This window comes from Euphorbia lathyris, chromosome 10, assembly GCF_963576675.1.
Source record: "Euphorbia lathyris chromosome 10, ddEupLath1.1, whole genome shotgun sequence".
NCBI lineage: Eukaryota > Viridiplantae > Streptophyta > Magnoliopsida > Malpighiales > Euphorbiaceae > Euphorbia > Euphorbia lathyris.
This window is the reverse complement of record NC_088919.1, coordinates 54938836-54965444: the sequence shown is the minus strand read 5'-3', so window position 1 is coordinate 54965444 and position 26609 is coordinate 54938836. Positions and strand designations below refer to the sequence as shown.

The 26609-nt window shown below is 35.1% G+C and overlaps 1 protein-coding gene across 4 annotated transcripts; it reads right to left on the bottom strand.

Moving 5' to 3' along the window:
* On the bottom strand, positions 1-26609 carry LOC136209858 (protein SHOOT GRAVITROPISM 6). 4 transcript variants are annotated; one of them, XM_066001460.1, is made up of 51 exons: positions 26422-26609; positions 26230-26320; positions 26071-26125; positions 25821-25952; positions 24839-24910; positions 23838-23928; positions 23625-23720; positions 22044-22122; positions 21898-21961; positions 20883-20986; positions 20593-20698; positions 18410-18499; positions 18215-18292; positions 17940-18007; positions 17754-17853; positions 17527-17649; positions 16484-16573; positions 16194-16259; positions 15863-15961; positions 15705-15779; positions 15431-15490; positions 14760-14849; positions 14465-14586; positions 13768-13897; positions 13584-13663; positions 12859-12994; positions 11267-11348; positions 8886-9031; positions 8728-8808; positions 8532-8632; positions 7818-8056; positions 7629-7738; positions 7421-7549; positions 7245-7319; positions 7019-7152; positions 6566-6638; positions 6316-6447; positions 5970-6151; positions 5772-5894; positions 5593-5653; positions 5408-5503; positions 4790-4890; positions 3797-3902; positions 3294-3407; positions 3107-3181; positions 2240-2338; positions 1589-1660; positions 1428-1513; positions 1229-1322; positions 752-859; positions 1-664 (listed from the first exon to the last, which is right to left on the bottom strand). In XM_066001460.1, the coding sequence occupies exons 1-51, from the start codon at positions 26462-26464 to the stop codon at positions 488-490; spliced, it is 5136 nt and encodes a 1711-aa protein (XP_065857532.1). In that variant the 5' UTR covers positions 26465-26609; the 3' UTR covers positions 1-487. The 4 variants fall into 4 exon arrangements, with proteins under 4 accessions (XP_065857532.1, XP_065857533.1, XP_065857534.1 ...); XM_066001461.1 differs by lacking the exons at positions 25821-25952; positions 26071-26125; positions 26230-26320; positions 26422-26609 and adding an exon at positions 24185-24228; XM_066001462.1 differs by lacking the exons at positions 24839-24910; positions 25821-25952; positions 26071-26125; positions 26230-26320; positions 26422-26609 and having other exon boundaries at positions 22044-22102.

The window sequence follows — 26609 nt, the reverse complement described above, 5'->3', positions numbered from 1 at the left end:
TGGGGTAGTACGTCAATAAAATTCCATTTATTTATTTTCTCACTAGAACAAATTGGTGTAGCAATATACAAACTTTACAATGGTCTTCATAATAACACCACAAACCTTTACAACACAACCTGAATTTGACCAGTTCATTTGCAGAATTCAATAAACAACATGAAGAAGAATATACCCATCTGCTTGCAAAGTTGGAATAATGAGCTTTGACAGATCGACTTTGCTAGCATGATTCATCTAGGTTTTCTCACATTTCAATCACTGTACATACTTTTAAATACATTCACCAAAAGATTTATATACTTAGAAGGAGCTCCATTACGCACTTCGCAATCGAGAGATGACCTGCCTGTATGACTGTTACTCGTGAACCCTCAGATAGCAAACCTGAAATCTGACATGCATATATTGCTGGCGCAACCCGGAATGTTGTGCATTTTGGCAAAGATAATCAATACCATGATTTTCATTTTCTTTTGTCTATTGACTACTTCTTAGATTCGACATCTTGACTCCTTCGAGCTGATTCCACTCTATCAAGTCGATCAGTTCGCCATGGCAGTGAATTAGTTGATTTCAGCAACAGTGCTAGAGCTGATGAACACGTTGCCCTGACAACTGCATCGGCTGATTGCTTCATCTTCCCCACCAACATTCCAAAAACCTGAATGAAGATAATAAATAAATAAATATATGCAAGTATGTTGTCTTCAACTAAAACACCAAAATGATGGAAAGGTCTGAGAAAAACCTGCGTGAAATAAACCGCTAATATACGCTGATCTTCTGAGAGCGATAGCATGCTGCTTGCCATATATATAGCATTTGCCTGTATTATTGGCCAAGGTGCATCTAAAGCCTGCCTCGTCAAGAAAAGCAACTCATCATTGAAGAAACCATGTTTTTTTACCTCTAATAAATCAGAAGGCGTAACACGAAGCTATTGGGAAATAAGGATAAGATGGCACAAAATACTGACAGAATATCCATCATGAACAGAAACAAGAGAAAAATGGATTCTAACTTTGTTGTACGGAAACTTGATTTAAAAGTGTTTTATGTTTCCGAAACTCTAGGAAACTGTATGTTTCTGTAACTTAAAAAAACTGGAAACTCGTTTCTTAAAATTTGGATCAATGTTAATCACATGTTCAATAAATCCCGAATCTAAGATTTCAAAATAAATAGAAAATCTCTTTTCCCATCTATTCTTCAGCAAAGTGCAAACCTGTATTGTTGATGCCATGTAAGTATCAACCTTAGAAGGAAGATGCTGAGAGAACAGCCTAGAGAAGTCCCTCATGAAGGCCTCATAATAACTCCTACAAGAAAGAAAATAATAAAATGAGTTTTTTGAACTATAACGAAGCACAAAGATGACACTCATAATACTTGCAGATGCTTTAACGTGTGATATTCACGCGTACCGATGATCGGATGTAAAAGAATGAGATGTCAATAGCACAGTTAATCCTTCCATCTCCATTGAGGGTGCAATACTTTTGAAAGTGTCCTATTAGTTAAACATTATACAAGTCAAAAGGTTTTTCTGAGTAAGGATAAAATTCTAAGGATGGTAACCACTTACTCGGCAAGCTTGTCGGACACTAATATCATCATCATGAAGGTGCAGAACCAATCTAGGAAGTGCAGCATGTGTCTGCAAAAAGTGAACCTAAAAATTATTACAAGATCATCTATGTACTTCCTCATAGAAATAGAAAGAAAAAAATTGAGGAATCAATGACTCATGCGTTCATTCGAAATGGAGGAGATATGCATAGTAGGAGACCAAGCCAAATAGACTGTGAAGAACAATTTAATGCAGAAACATGGCCATGGTTTTCAATTTGGGGCACAAGAATGAAAAATCTATAATTAGTTGTACAAATGAAAGAAAACTGATTTATGCAAACATCGTCTTTTCTAGGTTATATAATCTTCAAAGGAAGTGAACTGAAAAAATATATATTTTTTTCTCTTTCTAACCAACTGCCGTGATTCTAATTCTTCTAAACTTTAAGCAGTTGTCTTTGCCGAAGTAAATAACTGAGAAGAAGTGTGTAAATGAAACCAAATCAAAAGTAACCTACCAAATTCTTTATATACACAAGGATATCAAGAAGATAGAAGAAATCAATCAACATGCTGACTGATATATCATAGATTTATCAATACCAAAATTACAGATATTATTTAAGAATAATTGCCCGTCATTTCGTAGTAATAAATAAGGCACCTGCTCAAGAAATATTTCCTGTTGTGCTCCAACAGCGTAGCTGCTTAATGCTCCAAATGCAGCAAAGGCAGTGGCTCGTATCTTTGTGTTCATGCATGTCTGATTCAAACCAAGAAGTATGTAAATAAGCGGCTTATTTAAGAATGAATAAACAAATAAATAAAAAGCAACATCCCTGTATGTGGTGGAAAATTAGTTTCAGCAGAATAGTAAATGACCACAGAAATGGATCACAAGGCAGTTTGCACCGAATTTCAATTAATAACATTGGAGAAAGGCATCAAAATATAACCACTCATCTACAAACGCACAGTCCAGATAAGCAAATGATAACAGATAAAAAATCAAATAGATGCAGCATAATATATTTGATAATAATACCAGAAAGTCAAGAAAGAAATGCAAAATTTTGATACCAAAAGCTGCCATAAGTGGACATAGTTAGAGATTATAATAAAAGCTATTATAGTGCCTTAACCATCAGCTTAAGCTTTCGGTTCAACTGGTTCCTTGACATAGTATCAGAGCAAAATAGACCAAGTGGCCGAGGGTTTAAATCCTGACAATCCCATTAATTGGTGAAATTTCAACACATGGTAAGATGAGCCTGTGTTATACACACTTCAAACCCAAAGGGCATTCGCGTGAGGGTGTGTATTAAAAGATTATAATACAAGCTATTGCCGTGCCTTAAATATCAACTTAAGCTTTTGGTTCAATTTGTTCCTTGACCGACACCATGCCCTTATCACTTGCATTCATGGAATTCTACTTAAGAGCATGTAACTGAATGAATTGCCAATATTGTAATGGCACTATTTAAATGCAAAATAAAGAAAAACTGAGCAAAAAGAAAAAGAAGTGCACCTGAAGATTGCGTAGTCGAACAGAAAGGTTAAGCAAAATGGGCTCCACTGCATCATTGGGTGATGATGCAAGCACCTATGGCATGTTAAAGGTGGGAAAACCAAACAAAATAAGTGAGTAAAAAACCGTTCAGTATATGTGAAACAAGAAACATAGACAAGTAGGCCAGAGATGATGGGTCAATCACCGTCAGTAAGCATGTAACAGCAGTTAATTGAACAGATTCATCTGAATCATCAAGTAATGCTACTATGACACCCAGAATTTGACTTGTGTATTGATGAATGTGAATAGATGGTATCTGCAAAGATGAAAATAAAAATTATGAAAGTAAATATAAGTAGAAAGTCTAAAGTAAGTGAAACCATGCGCATTCAATTCTGAAGAGGGAAAATTAATTACATTGGAGATTCAGATGCCATTTTAAGACTGAACTTCACCTAAGATTCCCTAACATGTCTATTTGGACATTTATGCAACCTCTACTCACATAGATAATACAAGTTTAATTTTTTCAACCAACCCACATAGAAAATCAAAGCAAAGCAAAAAGAAGATGCCAGAATCATTCATCTGCCAAAAACCTATAAAAACCCATTTACATTCTTTCTTCCCTGGTGTCTCTGCTATCCATATCAGAAAACCATGACAGAAAGGACATATTTAGAGTTAGATCAATGTATTGTTTACCTGTACTAGCCCTCTTAAGCAAAGGCACCTAACAGTTGGAGACTCATCTGATACATGTCTACATAATGCTTCAACCATCTGCTCTAATAGGGAACTAAATCCAATACTGCATCATCAGAAAGTTATGCAAGTTATTAGTATTAAATAATTATAAACAAAATTAATTAATAATTACTTGTTACGATCAAGAATAGCCTCAATAAGAGTTTGTTGTATGCTTTGGAAGAAAAGGAATAAATTTCACAAGCAATAACTCCAATAAAAGAATAAAGAGACCTTGGAGGGACTTTTAGAGGAGAGAGAAAACATAAGAGACACTAAGAATTACACAAAAGAATACATTGGTTGTAAATGCAATGTGATTAGGAATGCAAAATCCCAGATGAATAACATAGAATGATATTTAAGTCAGGGAGTTCCAAAAACATTTTGGAGCTTCTTAAAGCCCTTCACTCGTACCATAATATAATAGCACATGTAACACAGTTCCATTATGCAATGCAATGCATAAATGAAATCACATGTTTGACAATTTTTGCCCTACGATCATTTTCTTCTTTCATATCAACTTAATTAATCCTATCACCAACGTGGTTGGAATCAATTTTATTAGAAACAACTGTTTAGATGGAAAGACAGGATAAAAACAACAACGATGATAAAGAATAAAGTTGGATTCAAAATCCATAGTTAAGTATCCTAGATTGGCTAGTTTGAGAGGCAATGCACAAAACAAAACAATCCTCCCCCATTGAGGTACCTTCTGTGTGGAGTTAGGTCCAACTTTCTAAGAACACTATGTACGACTTAAGACAGAGTTTGAAGTTGTGATGAAAGATGGAGATGAAAGGATTTCAGAAAGCAGGATCAAAACATATGCAAACAAATCTCAAGTGATATGTAATGCAATGGTATTAGGACAAATCTAATTAACATCAAGAGCTATGAATGTGACAAAAGGAAACTAAACGAATACATAATTCAGGCATGTACCTATAGCGAACAAACTCTGACAATGCAGCAGCCGCAGCTTCCCTCCGAAACATTTGTTGCCGGTTTAAGGATTTAGTTAAAATTAGAGCTATACTTTGGACCTGAACATGTTAAAAAAGCGTATAAACATAAATTATACTGCAAAGGTAAAAAGAAAAAAAAAAGTAGGCTAGTAACATGGTCATGCCAAAATCATGAGTATAGCTATAGGCGAAATAATACAAAGGTCAAGCTCAGCATATTTCTCATTTGGACCCACTTTTGAGTCAAACATGTATGTATGTATATATATATATATATATATATATATATATATATATATCTCAAAGCGCATCTCTTTGTATTTAGCAAGCATATGCATTCTTAATGTTTTATTAAGTCTCACATTCTGCTGCAGATTTGCTTAAAGATATATGGCAGAAGGAATAATTGTATTTCCTTTCCCAGTTTCTGAAGTTTCAAATAGGAAACTGTTATATTGCACCTTTTTAATTGTTGAGAGTACCGTTATTCCTAATTTTCAGGAAAATAACGCACGAAAAAATAAATAAAGCCAGAGAAAAAAAGTTTTAAAAATAATAATAATAAATCTAAAGAAGGATCCAGTACATGTTATACCTCTTTTGGTCTCTTTATAGAAATGCTTCCTGCTACATCCCCTATAAGATTGATCCACTTCTCCTTTTCATTTTGCTCTCCAGCTCTAGCCAAAATCTACATGCAGTAACACACTTATGTTTTACCATTCTAATGGCCATTTCATATCCCTATGACCACGCATGAGTATCTACAAATTACCATACCTTTCCCATTTCGAGGTCTCCCATACATTCACAGAAGGCCTGAAAGGCAGTTAGAAGAGCACTGTATAAAAGAAAACAAGTTAACCTTTTTAATGCCGACACATTGCACCTGAGACTCAGTTAATATAAAGTAGACCTATTTTCAGAAGATAAAAAAAGCATATCTATTTGGCACTAACCGTAATGGCTCATGCTGCCCAGAGCTAGCTAGACCATGGCAGCTTCCAAATTGGAGTATAAGTGCAGCAAGAACAGAGGCATAGCTCTGCTCAACAGCTTTCTTTCCAACTTTACCACCACCTCTGTTCTTAAATAAGAGATTGTGTTACAATGTGATCACAAAGAAAACCAAGGTCTAACAGATGGTCTATGCAAACCTGAAGAAGGCAGTGAGAGCAAACATAGCAGCTTTCAGAAAGTCATCCTCTATCTGATCCTCAGCAAAATGGCTAGTGCTCTCTACTTTCTCCAAGTCACCCTTACTAACAGGAGTCTGGTTAAGGATGGATATCAAATGCTCCAAGAATTGAAAAGAAAGGGTTGCATGTTGAGAGAAGGCCTACAAAATAATAATAATAATCACTTGAGCATTAACTTTAAGTATCAAAGTTAACTTAGAACAAGAATAATATTTTAATACAGAAAAGTCAAAATAAATATCAAAAGGAGCATCTTAATGAATAATGAGAGAGCAATTTCGCAGCCACAAATTCAAATGCTTACATAAAATGCTTCTTGCATTGGCCAGCCACCTCGTAGTCTTGAAATATCTTTTGTGACTATATCCTTAGCAGCAGCAGTCAAGACTTCGTTGAAGACAATTTTTGAGCTCGTACTTTCAGCTAGAGAAGAAGTCTTGTTATGATTAAGGCAAAACAACATATCTTGGGAACAAAGATAAAGCAGAAGAGGAAACAATAAAACCTATTCCTCTAAGGTGAACAGGCTAATAAAATCAAGTGAAAAAAGATACAGCTCCAAGAGTCTCCAAACGCAAATGCTTCTCAGTTACATGAGCAACAGCAGAAAGCAATGACTGGGTTGTCCTGTAGACATCAGCAATACAAATTCAACAAGGAGAACCTATGCGCAGGACCAAACATTAGCCATTATGGTTATCTTAATCCCTTGTTCATTCAAAAAGTCTATCAACAATGCACTTTGATATTTTCCACATACACGTTAAAGACGAAGGGAACTAAGAGGGAAAAATTCCCGAAAATCTTGGACTTAGTACATTTAGGATGCACATGAAGCCAATCACTGCATGAACCAAAAAACAATTGGATATGCTGTCACAGGATCAAAGTGATTTTGGAGGATGGTTTATTTAGCACTGCTGAATGATAAAATTCTCTACGGATCACAAAATGGAGGCTTATATGCAGTTAACTGAAATCAAAGTTCCTTTTCTTATGTGAAAAACCTTGAAATATCGGTCTCACTCAGTTCATTTCCCCTCTTTGAAACGAACTCAACAACAGCTTGGATGGCCCCTTCAGCTGATTGCTTGATCTTATCACATATAGCGGCTGAGCAACCATTCAGGGTGGCTACAAGCTGCAATAAATCATCAAAAGTAAAATAATATTTAAACTTTCAACACTGCAACATCATTTCAATTTTCTACTTTTTTAACAAATGGAGTCTACCTCGTTCTTTGTCAACAAAATGCAGATGGATGAGACAATTCTGTTGAAAACCTCTGATGGATCGATTGAAGCATCCTAAGGACAGAACAGAAGTTGAATGAAAAAATAAGATTACCTTCACAAAAGACACAAAATAAATAGGAACAACGCAAGCAAGCGAAAGAATAGAACTTAACACTTCTCAGGATAGCAATAACATCCTCAAGGGAGGATAAAGCACTATATGACGACTGTATGTCCACACCAACATTAGAACCTACAGGCTTAGGAAGAGAAAGAGAGATACTGAAGAGTTGATCAAGTATCTACAGAAGGAAAAAACATCAGTCATTAATCTGATTGGCAAGTGATTATTAAAGAGAGAATTTCCAAACTATTCCATACCTGAGCAGAAACTTTTCTAATATCTGAATTGATGTCTGCACAGCGTGGCAGATACACAATGACTCTTTCACCCAAGCATAGGGATTCACGACTTGGCAAAACAAATGCAGCTGGCAGTTGAACAAATGAATTGAATCAGTTAAGTGAAAAAATAGTAGACATTAAAATCATTGAGGGAGAAAGTATTACATGGTAAGTTAGAAAAGTTGCGGTGCAGGGTTCGATCAATTTGCTTGATGTGTGTACAACTTCCATGGCAACCAAGTGCACAATACCCACTGACACAAAGCATCCGAAACTTCAGAAGCATTTCATGCACTGCAAGACAACCTCTTCTTCTTTGACACTCTACTGGTGAAGAAACATATAGATCTATCTGTCTCAAAATATGTAATAACTGCTCTGCTCGACTTCTTCCATCCTCTCCACTAATTTAATATGAAATACTAGTTAGAGAAGGAATACACATGAAACGTAATCCTAAAAATGTTCATGCATATAATAGAAGACGACCAAACAAAACCAGACACATTTCCTGGTTTTACACAGACCATGTGGTACAATTACAGACTTTTCTTTCACATCTTCTGATTTACAAAAATATCTTTTATTTGTGGACGGAGAGAATTTATGTCGTTGATACGACTTGATTTCACGGTTTCGTATGACGGTTCATGTTTGCCGACCCCGAATCATTTCGAGACTAAGGCTTTGTTGTTGTTGTTGTATTAACAAGAAAATGCAGGTCACAACCCACATAAATTAGTCTGAATCCAGTAATGTGAAACTCAGGCTAATTTTGGAAGAAAAGATTGCAGTAGTTGCACTTATTACATAAAAAGGATAAAGAATTATAAAAGAATGGTAAGATGAAAAAGCTCAGGCCTTGTAATCTAACAATACCTGGTAAGAAGAATTGCACATAACAGAGTAATAAGGTTGTCTACGAGAGGATTGACAACATCCACTGGTTCATTTGGCAAAGCAAAGAACCCTAAGGTTGCCTGTAACAAATATCAGAAAACTCACCATACAGATCTAAGTGATCTGAAATGACATATACTAATCATACACAATCATCATTAGCCAAATATTTTACCTTCATCACATGATTTCTAGTTTCAATTGTCAGCTTTGGCTCCACAGAGACCAAGGTAGTGCAGGCACTTAAGGCCAGCGCCTTCAGAAACAGACATGAAAAGTAAATGTGTAAATAACATATATCATTAAGAATGCTTCAACAGAAAATATGATGACCTGCGTATGCAGATGTTCAAGACTGGAATCGGCAAAATCGTCATTTTCATCCCTTCCCATCAAAGTTAGTATATAGTCAAGCAACATGTCCCTTCTTTGCAGTGGAAATGATGCACCTTTTTCCGCAGCATTAATGACAGCACGACCTGTGTCAAAAATGTCATACCATGCTGTGAACCTCATGAGATAAAGTATCAAGTAAATGATAAAATCCCCAATTACAAGCAAAGCAATTTAAGATGCTTTATGTCATGGCAAAGAATTATTCATTTGCCAATAAAATATGGAAGTTAGTTACTTATACCATGCATGATGAAATGCCCTAAGAAATAGATCATACCAGCCTGTATTTGTCTACAAACATTCAGCACAAAAATTAAAGATGAAGCATGCTCTGAAGACAAATAAGTTTTTAAAAAAAGGCATCAACTGGTTTCCAATATTTCTTTTCTTTTTTTCTATTGCAAACAGTATCTTCATTCTGAACAGCTAAATGCCTCTCTATTTCCACAATATTTGAACGAGCAAATATGTCCATAGCGAACATGTTTCACAGTTAGCGTGTTGAAATTGCAAGCAACTGAAGATTTTGATGAAAGCATTCAGCAAAGCACTTCCTAACAAGATTCGAACTGTATCTAGATGGTGATATCTATGACTATATACATCACATAACATGCTTTTTACATTTCGGGTATGTAAATTCTAGCTGAAACAACAAGGACAAGGAGGTGCCAGATGGAAAATGCAAAGTCAAGTGCATCCTAATATTTATTCCAAATTTAACCATTCTGTTAGTCCCAAGTCAAGGGAGAAGGCAAATACAACCAAACTGCAACGATGTAGCAGGAGAAGCAAGCAACAGATATCACCAACAGAGACCAAATTTAATAAATACTTGTTCCTTCTTTGTTAAATTGCCTCATTCATTCATTTTCTCAAACCAAAGACAGAGATAGCATACCTAATGGGCAGGAAGATGTTATCTATGGTATAAAGTTTTCTTCTGTTTGAAACTGAATGAATTCTCAGTTCATACAGGCCATGGAGTGATAATCTCCATTGGAATATTTTAAGGGTATATGCTGGAAACAATTTTAAGACAATTGTTTAGATTGGGAGATCCATTCCAAACAAACAATTACTACCTCCGTCCCATAATATAAGTCATTCTAGAGATTTTCACACAAATTAAGAAATACAATTAATGTAGAGCATAATTAATGAATTTTACATTGGTTAACTTAAAAAAAATACTCTCTCATGTAATGGTTGGGCAACAAGTATTGAAATGTTAAAAAACACATAGATCAAGACAAAAAAATTTAATGCTTGGACCAAAAAACTAAACTAAAAATTCTTGGAAAACCAAAACGACTTATATTTTGGAAAAAAAAATCACTTTCTAAAATGACTTATATAATGGGACGGAGGGAGTAGTTGACAATAGTTTAAGAACCATTAACATGCAAAAGTGTGTAGCTCAACATTTTTTCAATCCCTTATAGGTAATTTCAATCTTTTCTATCACTTCAGACCTACATTGTGACAATGATATTTCATAGGCAACAGAAAATCCTGCATATAAAATGTTTATATTCATAGTGGTCAAGAGAAGAGCCTATAATTCCAAAATGTCAGCAAATGACTATAGCATAGAAGGGTAAATGATTTATTAGTCCCCTACTTTTTACCTAACACACTGTTTAGTCCCTCTATTTTAAAAAACACATTATAAGGTCCTTAGTTTTTGCCAATATTAACCATTTGGTCCTTTTGTCTAGTTTTTTTAGACTTGTAACCGTTATATTTAGCATAAACATGCATATATAAAATAACAGAGTAACATAGTCAACTTGTATTGTGTTGTGGCTGTCCTAAAAGCTAAGATATGTTCAGTTAAAAATCTAAAAAAATAAACAAAAGGACCACATGGTTAATATTGGCAAAAGATAGGGACCTTAAAATGTGTTTTTCAAAATAGGGGGACTAAACAGTGTGTTAGGTAAAAATTAGGGGACTAATAAATTATTTACCCTAATTAGAATATCATTTAATAAAATTCTAATTATATATGCTATATATATAACTTTTAACATAGAATGTAATATATTATCACCAACTATACTAATTATTTAATCCACAATCATGGAAGTTATTAAAAACAGGAGTTGCATTGTACCAATAAAACTTATTTTTCCTAATAAGAGAACATGCTAGTCTAAATTAATCAGTAAAATTGAAGGAGTAAGTCGCAAGTTTGAGGGATGCAAGTGAAAATATATCTTGAATTCATGATCAATAAAGCACATCACTGCAACAGGAGCAGAAAGACATCAAAGAATTTTATAAACAGCTTTAGTTGATTGAAAAGCACAAACCTAGTAGATCAATAGCAGTTATTACAGCCTGCTTTGCTGTAGGGTGGCGTACGTGAAGAAGTCGTGAGAGCATATTAGTCCCCTGAAATCCAGAGCAACAAAGAATTGGCCAGTCTATCATGTATAGAAAGCCGAATAACTAGCAAACAGAGAAGATGGCAACAAAACTAGAAGCATATCCTGCTGAAATTATTACATCATTTGGAATCTCCAATAACACATATTTCGTTGAGGTCTTGAAACACAATTATTAAGTCAACGCAGCTCCATATCACACAGACACACCCAAAAAAAGAATCCAGATGAAAAAGAATTACTATATTAAATAAAAAGGGGTAGCAACAAATATATTTAACATGTAACCTCCACTGATGTCACACATGGACTTATCAGGTAACAACCCATTAACAACATAAAATTTGACAGCCCATGCCTTTATCGAAGTCAATATCAACTTCATTCTCCTTAGCTTTTGAGAAGAGATGAACAGAAGTTGAGGTATGACATTTTCTAACTCTCATTACCCAGGAAAATACTTATAAAGGAAGAATGAAACAGCAACATCCCCACCACCACCCCAAAAAAAAAAAGATGGTACATATCCATCCAAGTGTATCCTAACATCAAATCATGAACTCTAGCTATGGTAACTAAAGGGAAAAGCCAGATAAGGGGCAGATTCAGTTTAGCTGTCATCATCAAATGATTTCAACATCTAACAAAACAAGAACTTCAAGCTCAGAAGTCAGCCATAAAGAAAGATGTACACTAAATTAACTGAACCTGGCAGAAAGGAATGCTGCATATATATATTAAACTTCCTCAATTTCTCCAATTTCCAGGTGATGAAAATATAGCATCAAATATGCTATTCCTTGTACAGTATTTATTTGAACACATCATAGGAAAACTATTTTCATCCAAAAGAAATTCCACAAATATGTAAAAATGCTACTTCATCCCTTTTAAAAATTGGTAATAAAAGTGATAGTCGGGATAGAATATTTTCATAACTTGGATACTTATCCTACAAATACAATGTAGGAAAAATTCAAGAAAAGAATTTCTAATCCAGTAAGCACATGACTAACAACAAGTTTATGACATATCACCTGCAAATACATTTTTGTTTCACACTCAAAAAATGAATATTGTAAGACAAGCAGATGCAAATTTTGATACCAGCATACAACATCTCTTTAATAATCAGCTAATTGCGTACAAAGACTTTAGCATCTGCTCCAAGGATAGCCAACCCAAGTGGCCCTTTTGTTTCTTAAATGAATGATCGAAAGCCAGAATCACATCACAACAGAATTGCTTAATTCATTCACATATAAAAACAAACATATATGCGGAAGACATTAATTAATGAAAATCAAAGGTTGATAGATGAAATCTATGCTCATAAAGTATCATGTGCTTCATCATTCATAAATGTGCATGAAAATTGCTTTCCTTCATATCACATCATAAGAAGAGATATACCACCAGCCTTTTTTAGATGCCAGTATCAAAATTTTCTGTTTCATAAAGGTAAAATAGTAGAAAGAAAAATATCTAAAAGTAACAAAGGACAAAAGAAAGCATACAACAAGTGCTTCTATTCTTGCTTCAATAACTGTTGATGGAGCATATTTTGCAGCATATCCATACATAAGAGCCAAGGCAGCATGTATATCATCAGACTCTTCCACTTTGTAGCTATCAGAAAAAATGGACAAAAACCTGCAGAAGTGAAGTTATAAACCATTAAGCACTTTCACCAACAGGTAACATGATTAAATGAAGTGATACCACTTCACTTTTCTTTTCTCCCACTAAACTTTTATACTAAAATCTAAATGAGTACAAAAAAATCTCAAAAACCTCATTTAAGAGAACAAATTAGATTTCATTCATTCAATCAGATACACAGTAAGATAAAAACAACAAAAAAGTTGATAAGGCAGAACTTTTTAGAAGAAGAATCCCACCAAGGCCCTGCACTTCATCTTTTTGCCGTGAAATAGTTTCTTTCAATTCTTCAGTCTATGCACTTACAATTGACAAATTCACCAGTACAGAAAATAACTTGCTACATAAATTATGGTACTATTTGGACATCTGATGGACCCTTTTTTTTTACACTGGAAACTCAAGGCTATAAAGCATGCGAATTTTCAGCACTAAGCACAAAAGTTACCATGCAAAAGAAAAACAGAAAAGGATAACATATATCTCAAACTAGATACAATTCTTTTAAAATCTTCTCCACAAGGTTTGATGGTTTGGTGTTTTGGGGGGACCATGTGTACACTTAAAACCAAACACTCACCTGTGGAAAATACTCTGCCCAACATTAGCTAAAATTTCTTTCAGCTTTTCCAACACAGTGTCCAAGTGGGAAGCTGCAACCTGGAACAAACAAATACCATATAATAAATCATAACAAGACAATCTGCATATTACAATTCGTTTTTTGGAGCATAGATTATTAAGAGATGCCAATTCTAACGTACCAATCCTATGGCTTTTGCTAAACCAAGCCTATTGGTTGGAATGGCGATGTTAGCTTGTTTGTACATCCAATTAATCCTATTTACGACATAAGCCCTGTTATCAACTTTCTGTAAAAGCATACCAAGGCACCTGCAGTGTGAGGAAAGAATAAAGCTATAAATAGATCTCAAATAATTCAAGATTTAACAATAATAAGTAAACTGAAGGGAGTTTATCAAGGCACAAAAAATATAGTTACGAAATCATCTAACTCATCTTTTCATTCATAGCAACATTATTTGTTTTCAAATATCAGACATATTTTGAGAACTGTTTGTAGGTTTGGAAGTAGTAAATTCAGTGCTAGAGTTACAAATTGCTTACTGAATTTTTTATGCTATTTAAAATAAGGCATTTGAGTTGTATTGTTGACTCAAATTTAAAACACAAGTAAAAATAATATATAAAGGAGGATAAGGTGTAGTCCTATCCTAAACAAAAGCAACACAAACTGGAACAGGAAATTTTCTCATATTAAAAAAAGGTCTACAAACTGCAATTCAGTTACCAGAATCCTGGACACTGATACAGTTCAATAGGTATTGCAAATTGTACGAGGATAAAAGCATGGAATTTCCTTACAAGTTACAACCCACAATAGCCAACAAAAATAAATCTTGTCACATATTACCGAGACTAGTTTCAAGAAAACGTTACCGATGAAGAAGTGCAGCATGTTCATCATCTGGCGTATAGAGCTCATACTGGTTTGTGAAAGCATTTCCAAGGGAGATCACCCAATCAGTGTCTTGGATCACATCCAAGGATTCTGCAAGAAACTGTCACCCAAAGACAAGCACAGAAACCCTTTGATTCTATCATCTATTTGAACTTCACCATGTAAAAGGGAACTTTCAGCAGCACATGTTTCTCACAAGGTAATAAAGCAGTTCTTTCTGGGATAACAAACGGAAGGAATTTAAGGCGTTTTTTAAGGATTCAAGAACCTTACATTGATTATCATGTCATCCCATGTCTCTTGGTATGAACGATCCAGCTTCAAGTCTTCTGTATCGCTAATATATGCCTTCATTTTAGGAATCTAGAGCTTACCAAACAGAAAACTCAATTAGATTGTACAGGAAAACCATTCCTGAACATTGCACTTTGAAATACAAAAAAAAAGAGTAATTGAGAAATAAATTGCTCGACTTTTAACCATTTCAATTCAGCCGTGGACATAACAATTGTCCAACAGCGTGGAATAAGATAGCATATTATGAGAGATCAATCAACCTTGATTTTAGGAATCTAGAACTTACCAAATAGAAAAATCAATTAGATTATACAGGAAAACCATTCCTACAATTGCACTTTGGGGTAGAGAAAGACTATTTGAAAAATAAATTGCCCAACTTTACAAGCAATTTGACCAATGAACATAAAAAAATGCAGAACATGCAAGCTAATTTCGCCCTGAGCGTCCAAATCCAATATTGCCAATTGAACTAAAAGATGTGAAGCAATGTATGATTTATTGCCTTAACAAATAAAAGAATTCCAAAATTCTTGCTGTCATCTGAATATTTTATATTATGTTAAGTAGTGGCTTAAGACTATTCCTTCCACTATCATGAAAGCAACTTTTACCCTAAACTCAATTACAACATAATTCTGGCATACCTCATCTTGCCAAAACAAGTTGATGTTCTTTGGGAAAAGAGGCGCCAAATAACAGAGGACCTGCAAGCACCAAAAATGCTGAGCTTGTGGTTCTTAACCAGAAATATATAAGCACTAAAACAAGAATTTGAACTCCTCATGCTTATCTCCAAATCCTATCTTCATTGTATTTAAGAATTTTTCAAGTTTTTCACCAATAGAGTAACAAATCAATTTTGTTTATCCTGGCTTACAAAATAAACAAATCTCTTGACAAAATAAGAGGGCTACATACTGTCAAAATCTGAGTTGCCAGCTGCTCCCTTGCCAGAGGATCATGCAAAAGCACCAGCAAGCGGGCAAATAGCTCCTGAGCAAATTCATCAAAATGAAAGTTACCGTTTGTATTGGTACACCTGGAAATCAATTTAGAGATGTAGGAGTTATATAAACCTCAGGACTTGGAATACCAGCACGAGCTTTGCACTCGCCAAGCATACCATTGAGATTAGATGATCCATGTTTGCATAATTCCGAGATGCACCTACAAACCTGTTGGAGCAATAACGTATTCAAAGTTGTTATTGTTGTAGAATCCATGCCACCTCTTATGCAAATGGATGCTAAAATACAATTTTTCATTGAGATTTTGGAACCACAATAAGAAATGAAGGCATCAATTCAAGCAAAAGATACAATATCTGAAGGCAAGCATTAGAGGTTCAAATAAAATATTCATCTTAGTATAGTACAACAAAAGAAATTAGACAACTGAAGGACATACCGTTGCAACTGCACCAGTATAAACACGTGGAATGATCATAGTCAACAGAAATGGCCAAAGAATATGCTGCAGAAAATAAAGACATCAAATCAAACAAAAATATGCTGCAGAAAATGAAGACATTAAATCAAACAAAAATATGCTGCAGAAAATAAAGACATTATATCAAACAAAAAATATTTGTTAATTTGAGAAACGAAGGAATTGTAACAGTGCAACTCAAGCTCTAGGTCAAAGACAGACATCTGAAACAGTAAGAGTTGAATATGTGATAAGAAGAAGTAAAATACCTCCATTTCTGGAACTGTATAAGTTATGAGAAGAAGGCCCTTCTCACAGATTGCTCTCAACTCTAACGGACAAAAGTTCCCAAACTTCACCTGAGGAAATCAAAGTGTAACCAAGTTTTGAAGTTCTAGTACATAAGCCAGATCTAACAAACATCACAACGGTAAATTACATTTTAGTTCCATTAAAGAATCAAAATTTATTCCCCAGTTTCTGAAAATGAATGACCTTTAATACCTGATATTTTAAGTAGTACAACTTTCTGATCCCTACAACTTTGGTGAGAGACTAAAAATTGGTTCATGTAAAAGAAGCATTCAAAAAATCAGTGCTACGAAACTCTCTTTAAAAAGAGGTGAGGACTTCAGTACAAGGATTGTCAAGTCCCAGGTTCTAAGATAACACCATGTATATCAGTCTCAAACTTGACCCACACTGGACAAAATGGGTATCTACATATATCTTACAACTTGGATGATTTTCAGCAGAAAATGCTACAGAGTTTTCAGACTTCTGGTAAACATGTTTACAGTATTAGATCCATCTAAGTATCTAACCATATAAACCCTTTTTTTACTGCACCAAATGAATATTCAATATTTCTATATATGGTACTCCCTTGGTCCTAAAAGGATATATCACTTTGAGCTTTGCGTGGTTTAAAAAAAAACTATATAGCTATGATGGTTGAAAGGCAATTTTTTGTAAATGATCTTCTTCATTTACCCTTACTCAAGTTACTAATATGATTGGGTAAAGATTAAATTATTACAATTTTCAATAACATTTATATTGGGATTGCTAAAAAATACTTGTGATGTTAAGTGAATTTGATGTACTTTGTTGATTTTCATACATAATAAATGAGGGGTATATTAGGAAGATTAAAAAAACTAAGTTTTACAAAAGGAAAATTCTCCATAATCTAAGACAGACAAAAATGGCAAAGTGATCTATCAATTTGGTGCAGAGAGAGTATTATATTAGCCATGACCATTATTCCAACCTCAAAAGTATATCAAGCATACTAGAACCCAGAGCCTACCTTGAAGTTCTCAAGATCACTCCTGTCAAGATCTGATAGAGCACAATGTCGTATAAGGTATTCAACAAACAGTTCCGCAGATGGGCCAACCAAGTAACAGTGTGAGGCCATGACAACAATTAACTACCAACAAATCAACAGAATCACAAGTTAGGAAAAATGAAGTAGCAGTTTATTGTCAACAGTTAAAGAGCCGAAGAAGCTAATAGCTATCTATTACAGTCTACCTCTGATAAAGCCCTTCGGACACCAAAATTTTGCTCATCTAGCAAGCACTTCACAGCTTCAATTAGTAAAGGCCTTTTATTATGCCATGCTTCAGATAACCTCCATATAAAACTTTCCGATGTAAGCTTACACAGAATAGAACAATGAAGAGTAACGACAATTTTCAATTGTAGACAAGGAAAAACCTGGGCATGAGATGCTTTAAAACGCATAATGCACCAAAAGTTAAAGACTCCTCCTTCAGACGGCATTTCTGGCAGCAAAAATAAATAAGAAGCATTACATCAAAATATCAGTCAGGTTCTGGAACATTACTACATGGAATAGAGATAGGATAGGACATATTCCATTTTAGCTGCGAAAAGAAAATAAGAAAACAAAGCAATAATAACTAACTCTAGTCCTTTCCATGCAGAGATTGGATCTTCTTGAACTATTTAGCACTGAACATAATACTTACATTTAGAAGAAATGTGAACAAATCATCAGGGTACACCAATCCAACAGTAAGGAAACAGCGCAAAACTTCATTATAAGTCTGCAATAAAAGAAAAATACAAAAATGTGTCAAGAGAAAGGAAACACATGAAAGGGGATTCCTGTATTTAAGTAATGAACAACATGAAGATCTAGTCTTGAACAAAGATATATTTGCCTTCAGTCCCACTGAAAAATCCCAGTGCTCCTGGCTATCATTGTTGATGCAAATTACTGGGAGAAGTGTTGATAAGATAACAGTGAGATCCTACAACATAGCATGAAAAGAACTTAATATTGAATTCACAATTCATAGACAAAGTGAACACTACTACATTATTACTGTAACAGACCATGGAAATAGAGAGAAATCCATGGGATACCATGTAGATTAAGAGTCTACATTGATATATTAAACTTAAGATGAATACACATATTTATACAAGGTTTTCCCTACAATAAAGAAAACATAGTGGCCCTACTAGCAGCCTATAGCTGTCACAGCAGCCTAAGCATGCTATACATTTATTACATTGACTTTCTGTAACACTCCCCCTCAAGCTGAAGCATGGATTTTAATCATGCTCAGCTTGCTACAAATACAGATAACATAGTCCTAAAAACAATACACTCAAGATACTTTAGAATATAAAATATAATCCGGGGCACGCGGCCTAGAAGAACAAATCAGCGGAAGAACATCAAGCTTTGTTCCGAAACAGAGAAGCAAAACTCAGTTGTAGCCACATGCAAGAGGCTGCCAGCAACATCAGTGCACAAAAGGAGATTCACCGGAAAACTAACAGGACAGACAAATCAGAAACAGAGAGAAGAGGAACCGAGAAATTCTGCTCACAAGGCAGACAACAATGCTGAAAGAAACAGCCCAGAAATGTAAACCCAGAAATTCTGCTCATAAAGCCGAAGACAAATTCTGGAATCTCAATCCAGAAACCCAAAACAGAGACCAAACAAGGCTCTAATCCCATGTAAGGAGGACTTTTCTTACAGCGACGACGGTACAGGGTGGCCGGAATGTGAGGAAATGCCGATCAGAGGCGGAGAGGATGAACCAGAGGGGTGGTGAGATAAAATGACGTCCCAACAGTGAGTATTCAAAAGACCCAAGCTCTTGACAGAAATGGAACCCTGGGAAATACTACCCAGAAAATATTGAACCCTGGGAAATACTACCCAGAAAATATTGAACCTTGCAGAAACACAACTCTGGAAATACTTCACAACTCTGGAAATACTACCCAGAAAAAAAGAATTCAGAAACGTTGACCTCAGGCTCTGATACCATGTTACAGACCATGAAAATACAAAGAGAAATCCATGGGATACCATGTAGATTAAGAGTCTACATTGATATATTAAACTTAAGATGAATACACATATTTATACAAGGTTTTCCCTACAATAAAGAAAACATAGTGGCCCTACTAGCAGCCTATAGCTGTCACAGCAGCCTAAGCATGCTATACATTTATTACATTGACTTTCTGTAACAATTACTAAAGGAAAAAATTTCTTACAATACATAATTAAGCAAAACATTAAATTCCAAAGTCCAAAAGTTCATTATTACCAGATATTTTCACATATCAGAATCTCTCCATAAAATATCCATGAAGTCAATATCCACATAAACACAAAAGTTAAAAAAACTACTCCCTCCATTCTCAAATAAGTGTCGTTTTAGATAATTGTTTTTGTTCTTTTTTAAGTGTCGTTTTCGTTTTTCAATAAAATTTAGTATAGTTTTTTGGTCTAAGCATTTAAATTTTGTCTTGATTTATGTGTTTTTTAAGCTTTCAAAGTTTCTTCTCCAATCATTATAGGAGAGAGAATTTTTATTTAGTTAATCCATGTAAATTTATTAATTTAAGTGCATATTAATTGTATTTCTTAATTTGTGTGAAAATTCTAAAACGACACTTATTTGACAATGGAGGGAGTATCTCCCTAGCAATTAGTCATACATGTACAGCTAAATAAGACACACTCATAGATCATTTTCCTTCAGCTCAAGAAGCTTAGGCCCACATCTCTATAAAGCTCACGTATATTCATTGAACACTCACTCTGCCCCACAATTCTTTCTCCTTTCCATTTCCAATATACAGATATATTTGGTCCACTTCCATTTTTAGGAGTACAGGATCTGAGAGCAGCATTGAAAATGCCCTTAATAACGAAAATAAAGGTAAAGAAATTTTCAAGTATTATCAACCATAACAAAAAAAAATATGAAAACCGGTAGCCCCATAAACAGTAGAGATGCCAACAATCAAATTTTCATCAAGGGATTATTTGTAGAGATAAGAGCACAAATAGCAAAAACAATGTTTGCATTACCTCAAAATCAAGCAGTGGAGGACCAGAATCTGACAATAAAGATGCATTTAAGAGATTGTGAAGACTACAAGTCGCAAGAAGGGCAATATCTTGATCTTTCTTATACCTAAATAACCAAGCAGATAAAATTAAAAGCTCAGCATAATCCCAATGGATGCCCATTCTGTATATGGGTCTTTAATACAGTACACTTCACAACAGAAAAATAGAAGTGCTACAAACAAACAATGAAGGTAACAAACGTTAGTAGAATGCCGAATCAAAAGGGAAAATTTGAAAGTCAATCTTACAATTCTAATACAGTAGGGACAAGTCTAGGTAATGCTGCTTTTAGTTGTGCGCGGGTAATAAGGCCAACCATCTGACCTAATCCCTCCACAGAAGATGTGCGAACCTGTCCCAAGTAAGAAACCATTTGATCATCACACAACAAAATCAAATGCTACAAATTGAATCAAATTCAGAAAATTTTCATTTATGGTCTTCACTAACTGCTTAGAACCATTACTCTTGATTAGTCTGCTGCATGTAAAACAATGTCAGCTATTAATATGAAGTGGACCTTTAACTATCAGCTCGAGCTTTTAGTTCAATCGGTTTCATGACATGGTATCAGAGCCAGTGTGACCAAGTGGTCTTGGGTTCGATTCCTGGCAGCCCCATTTGTTGAGTTATTTACAGGACATGGTAATATGGGCCTGTGTTGTCACGCTTCAAGCCCAAGTGTGCTTTCGCATGTGGGGGTGTGTCCACTATTAATATGAAGTGGACCTTTAACTATTAGCTTGAGCTTTTAGCTAAAACGGTTCCATGACAAACAAAAAGTCATGCAGTGTGCTACTGAAACTCCTATACCAGTCTAACCAAGGCTATCTAATCCAGTGAAGAAACATGACTAGAACAAATTAGAAAAGTTAGGTAAAGCAAAGTCCATAGAGGGCGAGCCTTGGCGCAACGGTAAAACGTTGTTGTCGTGTGACCAGAGGTCACGGGTTCGAGTCTTAGGAGCGGCCTCTTGCCAATTAAATTGGCAAGGGAAGGCTTGCCCCCAATACACCCTTGTGGTGGGACCCCTCCCCGGACCCTCGTTCAGCGGGGACGCGTAATGCGACCGGGCCGCCCTTTTTTTTTTTTAGGTAAAGCAAAGTCCATTCAGATGAAAATAGAAGTCCAAATGCTAGGTTTTTCAACTCAAAGTCATATTCCTATTTCCTTCAAATAAGAATACAATTAGAAAGTGAGGAAAAGAAACAGTAATTCTAAAAGGAAAAGAAACCAAAGAACAATGTAGAATATTGTCCAGACCTTAAGATCTCGTGAAGTTGCCCAAACCCTCAATAAAAGCTCAAAAGCAGAATGTAGAAAGGACCTGCACTAAATGAAGCATTTTCTTCAGATAACATTTTTTGAGGATATGTTTCAATATTAACCAAAAAGGATTTTAATCTTACATGACATCAGCATCAAGAAGGGAATGTGAAGGGAAATCCATGGTATACTGTGAAGCAGCCTGGCACCAGCATTTAAATGCTATAAAACAGCAGCAAATATCATAAGATGTTCATGCAGAACTAAAAAAAACAAGGCAACAAACAAGCTATGATGAAAACACCCAAAAAGAAGAGTGCAATATATGTATTCTAGTCAGGCTAAGAACTTCAATGGACTTCTGTAGTCGAACCATAAAAATAAATTCACGTAAGCACATAACTTGGCCTTGACAATTTGTTAAACTGTAGCTCAGCCATAGTTGTTAAAGGCGCAAGGGGCAGTAAAGCGCTATGGGTTCTGGAGCATAGGCTCAAGGCGTAACGCAAGGCGAGCGCCTGAGGAACACGAGGTGCAGAAATATATATATATATATATATATATATACACACACACTCTATTACTAGTTAAAGGATTTGATATCAATATCATTGATACTCTATTACTAGTTAAAGCATAAACAAGAAAAACACACTTATGACCACACAAACAAGACAAAACCGCATAAAAACATAATATAAGGCTCCGCTTGTTTGCCGGAAAATATTGTGCACGAAAATATTTTCCTGATTTTCCGGTATTTGTTTGCTAAGGAAAATAAGTCAACTGAAATTTTTAGGTTAGTCAGCAGAAAATTTTATGAAGAAAGTGAAACATTTTCCTGAACTTTTGGAACCCTATTTTATTCCTTCTTACCCTTTTGAAAACAATAGTCACCACCACTTCTTCCCGTTTTCCGGTGTTGTAGCCAAACACCAGAAAATATTTTATTTTCCAGCACAAAATTTTCCCTTACCAAATATTTTCCAAAATACAATACTTTCTGACAAACAAGCGGGGTCTAAATGTCAAAAGCACCAAGTTAAGCTCATTCTTCATAGAGATATTAACATATATTTAACGTCTTAACATAAGTACCTAAATAATGCTACTAAACTAATAACCATTCATTGTCAATCGCAGTTTCTTCTGTTTATGTGTGTCGGAGTTTGTGTTTGAGTGGAGACTATTCTTTACGTAACTCTGCTCTTAATCCCTCTCTACTCTTTCTATATTTAAGTCTCTTGATATTCTTATTTAGATCAAGGGTTAACATTAAGTTTATCTAAATTAGATTAGTGGTTGAGATTAATCAACCATTTGTTTTAGACAAAACATTAAAAAAAAACACCTAGTGAAACCAGTATAGTATATGTTACTGAGGCGCGCCTTAACTCAGGCTCCAAAGTCCCGGCGAGGCGCACAAGGCGAGCGCCTTTGAACTGCGCCTCGCCTTGTACAATCAAGGCTCACTACCTTGAGCCTTGCATAAGGCGCGCCTTGGGCGCACCTTTAACAACTATGAGCTCAACTAGTTTTAAAATTATAATATCTAATGCTTTATTCCAAATGCGTTGAAGTTCATCCTCTCTTGACAAATCTAAAAAGCAGTATACTATGAACCTAAAGTTTTGTGAGGTTAAAGGATTTTAAGCTTAACAGAAATCATAGCATAGAACTATTCATATTATAATTAAAGTGGCAAAAAAAAAAAATTACCATACCATTTGCAAATATTGGCCGATGAACATCTCGTACATTTCCAAGAATGGGTAGAACTCGTGAAAGTACACCTTTCAGTCTTGGAGTGAATTTCAAAGCTTCAATGAATTAAAATGCACAAAGAATTCAGTATAAGCATCCTAACACAAATTGCCCAAAAGCATTTCCTAAAAGCTAAACCAAAAACACAACAGAAAGGAAGTCTGATAATTAACCATCAGCAGAAGCAAAGTCTGCGAGTATTTGAACCATGGCTGGCAAAGCTGAACTAGTCCCAGACAAATGTAGATATATTTCTTCCATCATCTGCAAAAACAAGGTCAGCGACAAACTAAAGTTACTAGAGATTTAGCTTAAAAATCAGGGGGGAAGATAATAGTTTGATTTTCAAGAATGTTTGACACATCATGATATATGAATTTACAAGGGGAAAAAAGTCAAAATGTTGGCTGGAATAATGCAAAACAATGATAACAAAAAGTAGAAATCAACAAAAGTTGTCCATATATTGATGTGTGTTTATATGACCAATTTGTATAGACTAAAAGAGTAAGTAGCATACACAGGTACAAGTAGAAGCATGCACTCAAATATGCGTTCACCAACCTAAGGTACAAACAGAAAGAGGAGAGGAAAAAGTTAAAACAGAAACTACATGAACTCTAAATAGAAACACGCACTATGCAGGCAAACATAACATAACAACTACATCAGCAGCAGCTCTATGAAAGTACTAGCACAAACTAAGTCATGAGCAAGTGCGATTATTAGAAATCCTCAGGTCCTAAATATATTAAAAAAAATATAGCCTTAATGATCTGCTAAAAAATGTTTCTTTCTCCATTACTACCTACCACGCAAGTCTATACCCTTCTTGCGAGCTGCTTAATATTGTCGACAGTTGTTGCCCAGTTAGTTTCTTGTTATGTCATATTCGGAATTACAAAAAGAGAGCAAAGTTGACTCTCACCTAATGTTTCAACTTCACATCCTTCTTGTTTAGTAGCATATTTATTATGCAACTTAATCACTCTTATAAAGGAAACCAATTCTATACAGAAAAGAAAAAGGACAATAAACAAAAATCAGTATCAATTTTTGGACTTCCAAGTCTCTTACATGTATGTGAATCAGAATTCAGCTCCACATGATACCTAAAAGTTATACTTCTACAGAACCTACTTGGTAGAAACAAGAGTAAGAGAAAGAAAATTACAAGGTCTGGCAAATGTGAGCCTATTGAAACAAGTAAGCGAGCTGCAGCCCTTTGCCAGTCAGCATTGAGTTCCTGTCTCGAGAAGCAAAAAAAAAAAAAAAGCAATGTATGTGAGGTCATCTGTGAATTGAGTGTTAGAACATGGAAAGATGGATAAAGAATTCCAGCAACAATGCACACGTGGCATGTGAGATTATTACTACTTTAATTCTTGAGAAAGCCTGTGAAGACCTTATAGTTGCACATACAAGCACAAAATAAGTAACATGACCAAATTATCCACGAATTCAATTGTTATTAATATCAAGAAGCTCAGCACCACAGATCACGATGGTAGAAGGGGACATGATGGACTCCGGAAGTTGACAAGAATGTTAAAGCAATGCATAAAGTACAAAACATGAAATCTTAACCATTAACCCATGACAATATCATAAAAAAAATATGGAACATGGTTGATATAGGAAACTTCTTTTCTCCCAGACAACATGCTTGTGAAAAAGAGTGAACTCACTCCAACACATAGCTAGTGCACCATAATCATCTCTAATACAACAAACAAAAGAACACACTTCCTGATGTGCAAATTTAGTAAAAATAGAACAGCCTTCTCTGTCTTACTCTATTTTGCATCATAGGCGTTGTTTCTATAATAGCTGTCATGTCAATTGAAATTAATTTGGTTTATAAAAATGCTTATTGTGATCAACCCAGCAAATTATCAACTAGTGATTCTAGCAAAAAAAACATAACATTCTTCAGGACAGCAAATAATAAAGTGCTCTAAGGGACATTAAGCATTGTGATGAACAGCTTAAACAACGTGGAGACCAAGAAATTACAAAAACAAGCACTCCAATCGCATCATGACAAGTCTTGGACAGGTTAGGAAATATCAAATGTTACAACCAAATTAAATAGAAAAATAAAAGGTCAAATGCAATATATTAGAAGGAAATATAAATGTTTAACAATGAAGTACCTTGGAGGATATCAATTCAGCCGTAGCAATCTTAGCAAGCTTCAACATGTACAAAGGATCAACTTCTTGCTCATTTAATGCTCGAACACCAAGGGCCATTACTTGAAAAACCCCAGCCATATTTCCAAATCGCTGTAACAAACAATATAAGACTCCAATTACATTTCAAATTCTTCAATTCAAGTTCACAAACAAAACAAATGGAACAAAATGAAACGAAAATAAGTAGAAGTAGGAGCAGCAGCAATACTCTTCGTCCTCCTCGAGAAACCGCTGAGCAACAATCCAGTACCAGAAGCGGATTCCTACAATTCCAAATTCATTAGACATGAAATTAAAAGCCATAAAATATACAGAAACTAAATAATCATAGAAAGCGCGAGAAAGAGAGAGAGAGAGAGAGAGATACAGGGAGGCGATGTCCACAAGAGAAACCATGGAAGCTTCACGGACAATGGGAGATTCATCTGCGAGGAAAGAGACTAGAACCTGAACGGCTTCTGTATAATATCAAACGAACATAAAGTGTCGAATTAGATGAAAATAGAGTAGAAATAGAAAATTGGAAGCTGGAAGCTGGAAAACGAAATCAAGGCTTTACCGGGAGCGGGAATTGAAGTCGTTCCAGAGCTCGAAGAAGCCATGAAGATCCGAGAGCAAGAGATCAAATTAGCATAAAGAAGAAGAAATGATTAAGAAGAGAGATGTGATTGAGAAGAAGCGGTTTTAGAAGAATAATCCAGTCTGTGTTTATAAAAAAAAATAGAAACGTGAGCTTGAAAGTTTAAT

Excerpts from the sequence above, each read along its gene's own strand:
- LOC136209858 (XM_066001460.1), bottom strand. The coding sequence starts at position 26,464 with ATGGCTTCTTCGAGCTCTGGAACGACTTCAATTCCCGCTCCCG. Across the intron at positions 23,929-24,838 it reads GCTCACATTTGCCAGACCTT|ATGATGGAAGAAATATATCT; the intron begins GTAATTTTCTTT and ends TTGTTTTTGCAG. Across the intron at positions 20,699-20,882 it reads GTCCCTACTGTATTAGAATT|GTATAAGAAAGATCAAGATA; the intron begins GTAAGATTGACT and ends TTGGTTATTTAG.